The sequence below is a fragment of the Chiloscyllium plagiosum genome, chromosome 25 (assembly GCF_004010195.1).
Source record: "Chiloscyllium plagiosum isolate BGI_BamShark_2017 chromosome 25, ASM401019v2, whole genome shotgun sequence".
Taxonomy (NCBI): Eukaryota; Metazoa; Chordata; class Chondrichthyes; order Orectolobiformes; family Hemiscylliidae; genus Chiloscyllium; species Chiloscyllium plagiosum.
The window spans coordinates 43,696,468-43,700,279 of NC_057734.1; the positions used below are offsets into that span (position 1 = coordinate 43,696,468).

Below are 3,812 nucleotides of genomic sequence, written 5' to 3' on the forward strand. Positions count from 1 at the left end.
GGTGAGAATGACAGCCCTTGATATCAAGACCGCATTAAACTGATGTGGCATCAAGGAGCCCTAGCAAAATTGGAATCAATCGGTATCAGGGAGAAAATTCTCCGCTCATTGGAGTCAGTCTTGACACATTGGAAGATGGTTGTGGTTGTTGGAGGTCAGTCACCTCAGCTCCAGGACTTCTCAAGAAAGGCCCAACCATCTTCAGCTGCTTCACCAATGACCTTCCCTCCATTATTAGGTCAGAAACAGGGATATTTGCTGATGACTGTACCACATTCAGCACCATTTGTGACTCCTCAGATACTGAAGCTGTCTATATTTAAATACATCAAGATTTGGACAATATCCAGGCTTGAGCTGAAAAGTGGCAAGTAACATTCATGCCACACAGTGCCAACAATGACCTCCAAAAAGACACGATCTGACCACTGTCACTTGACATTCAATGGGGTTACCATCACTGAATTCCTCACTATCAACATCCTGGGAGTTACTATTAACCAGAAACTCAATTGTTCACCATTTAAATACGGTGGTTACAAGAGCAGGGCAGAGGTTGGGCCTCTTGCAGTGAGTAACTCACCCCCTCACCATACAAGCCCACCTTAAAAGGCACAAGTCAGGAGTGTGATGGAATACTCCCAAATGCCTGGATGGGTGCATCTCCAAAAACACAAGAAGCTTGACACTATCCAGGACAGAGCAGTCACATGACTGGCACCACATCCACAAGCATCCAATCCCTCCATCACGGACTCTGATTAGCAGCAGTGTGTAATATGTACAAGATGCACTGCAGAAATTCAAAATCCTTGGACAACACCTTCCAAACCCCAGCCACTTCCATCTAAAATCACAAGGGCAGCAAGTACATGGAAATAACTATTTGAAAGTTCCCCTCCGAGGCACTCAACATCCTAACTTGGAAATATATTGACTCTCCTTTACTGTCATCTGGTCAAAATCCTGGAATTCCCTCCCTAAGGGCATTGTGGCTATTAGCACATGGACTGCAGCAGTTCAAGACGGCAATTCATCACCATTTTCTGAAAGGCAACTAGAGATGGGCAATAAATGCTGGCTAAATGGTAAAAACAAGGACTGCAGATGCTGGAAACCAGAGTCTAGATTAGAGTGGTGCTGGAAAAGCACAGCAGGTCAGGCAGCATCTGAGGAGCAGGAAAATCGATGTTTCGGGAAAAAGCCCTTCATCCGGAATAGACCAGCCAGCGATGCCCATGCCCCATGAATGAATAAATTGCTGCAAAAACTCAGCAGGTCTGACAGCATCTGTGGAGAGAAAACAGAGTTTACCAATTCGGTTCCAGCGACTCTTCTTCAGAACATTGCTCTCCAGTAATTTCTGTTTTGTTTCAGATTTCCAGTGTCCACAGTTGGTTTGGTTCATTCATTCATCCCCATGTGCCACCACTCGCAGGAGGCTGAGTGACGTCACGGTCCCCGCTGGAAGTTGTAGTTCCACCTCCAAAACGGGTGAGGACGCTGTCGGCGCGGGGTGTTTCGGGAGTTGTAGTCTTTGTCCGTGACCTCTTCCCATTGTTTCACGGGGTCGGCGTCACTGGGGAACCTCATCTCCCGGCGTGCGCCGCGGTCGAAGGCCCAGGCCGGGACGGTTGGATTTCGGCTTTCAGCCCTGATGTCTTTTTGAGGCGGGGTGGCTGCATCGGAAGTGGCGGCGTCCAAGCTGGATGCTGTTTTCTTCTGGGGCCATGGAAGGGAAGTCGAAAGTGGCCCCGAGCGTGGATTTCGACCACAGTTGCTCGGACAGTGTCGAGTATTTGACGCTGAATTTCGGACCTTTCGAGACGGTGCACCGCTGGAGGAGGCTGCCGCCCTGCGATGAGTTTGTTGGGGCCAGGTAAACAAAACCTCTGCGGCGGGGGGAAGGGGGCTACGATCGGCTTCGACCCACTCAATCACTAATTCTTCCACTTATCCATCCCCTTCGTATACCGCACCCTCTCACCTTAAACTCTTCTGGTCCCTCACAAACAATGAATAATTCCCTCCTCTCTCCCATAAGCACCTTCAAATCATTCATCTCATTTAAAGACCTTCCTGCTCAAGCGATTTATCAATAACCTCAGAGAAACCCCCTATTTTTTGCTCACATGAGACTTGTTTGTCATTATCTGAGCCAAACACTTATTGCCCACCTCTAATTCCCCTGGCGAAGGTGGTGGTGAGCTGCTTTCTTTCACCACTGCAGTAACTGGCACCTACCCATTATTATGGAAAATTGCCCAACTATGCAAAAAGCATGACAACTCAAACCACAGTAATTACAGTCTGACCAGTATACTCTCCATCAGTAAAAGTGATGGAAGGGAGTTGCAACAACTTGCTCATTGACACTCAGTTTGGGTTCTGCCAGAGCTGTTCAACTCCCAATCTCATTATAGACAAAAGAGCTGGACTACAGAGAAGAGATTTGGAGATGCTCGTGTTGGACTGGGGTGTACAAAGTTAAAAATCACACAACAACAGGTTATAGTCCAACAGGTTTAATTGGAAGCACTAGCTTTCAGAACGCTGTCCCTCATCAGGTGATTGTGGAGTACACGGTTGTTAAGACACACAATCGTGTACTCCACAACCACCTGATGAAGGAGCAGCGTTTCGAAAGCTAGTGCTTCCAATTAAACCTATTAGACTATAACCTGGTGTTGTGTGATTTTTAACTTTGTACAGAGAAGAGGTGAGAGTGACTGCCATAGATATCAAGGCCTTGTTTGATTGTGGCAGCAAGGAATGATGGCAAAACTAGAGTTGAAAGGAATTAGGGGAAAGCTGGCCACTGGTTGGACTCATACTTGGTGCAAAGTAAGATGGTTGGAGGCCAGTAATCTCAGCTCCAGGAAATCAGTGCAGGAATTCCATAGGATTGCTTCCTTGGTCAGATTGTTTCATCGATGACCAACCCTCCATCATAAGGTGAAGTGGGGATGTGCAGTCATCAGCGAGCAACGTTCAGCGCCATTCACGACTTCTCAGATATTTTCATTGAATTCAAATTTCACCATCTGCCGTGAGATTCAAACTGTCATGTCCCAGAGATTGGGATTCTAGACTGCCAGTCAAATGACATTATCACTATGCTACTACTGAACCTGTCCATGTTCAAGTGCAACAAGACCTGGGCAATATCCAAATTTGAGTTGACAACTGGCAAAAGCATTCATACTATGTAAATGCCAGGCATTGAGCATCTCCAACAAGAGAGAGTCTAACCATTGCCCCTTTAGTGACATTACTATCAATGTCCTGGGAATTACCATTGACCAGAAACTGAATTGGAGTAACCATTTAAGTACTGTGGCTAAAAGAGCAGGTCAGAGCTAGGAATCTTGCAGTGAGTAACTTACCTTCTGACTCCTCCCCAAAGCACATGTCTGGAATGTGATGGAATACGCCGTGCTTGTCTGCATGAGTACTGTTCCATCAACGCTCAAGAAACTTGACACCATCCAGGATAAAGCAGCTCACTTGATTGGCACCACATACACAATATTCATTCCTTATACTGCCTAAGCTCAGTGTGCCAACCATATGATGCAAAAATCCGCCAAGACTGCTTGGTTGGCACCTTACAACCTCACAATCACTACCATCTCGAAGGACAGGGCAGCAGATACATGGGAATACCATCACCTGCAAGTTCCCTTCCCTTCCCTTCCCTTCCCTTCCCATCCCTTCCCTTCCCTTCCCATCCCTTCCCTTCCCATCCCTTCCCTTCTGACTTGGAAATATATCAGAGGAGAAAGTGAGGGCTGCAGATGCTGGAGATCAGA

At 47.0% G+C, this 3,812-nt stretch overlaps 1 protein-coding gene across 1 annotated transcript in view; it reads left to right on the forward strand.

Moving 5' to 3' along the window:
* The first annotated feature begins 1,582 nt into the window (after positions 1-1,582).
* Positions 1,583-3,812, forward strand: part of lztr1 (leucine-zipper-like transcription regulator 1) — a 65,238-nt gene continuing 63,008 nt past the window's right edge. The window contains exon 1 of the mRNA XM_043716023.1: positions 1,583-1,879. Within this exon, the coding sequence (XP_043571958.1) occupies positions 1,710-1,879 (170 nt within the window). The 5' untranslated portion in view covers positions 1,583-1,709. The remainder of the gene's footprint in view (positions 1,880-3,812) is intronic.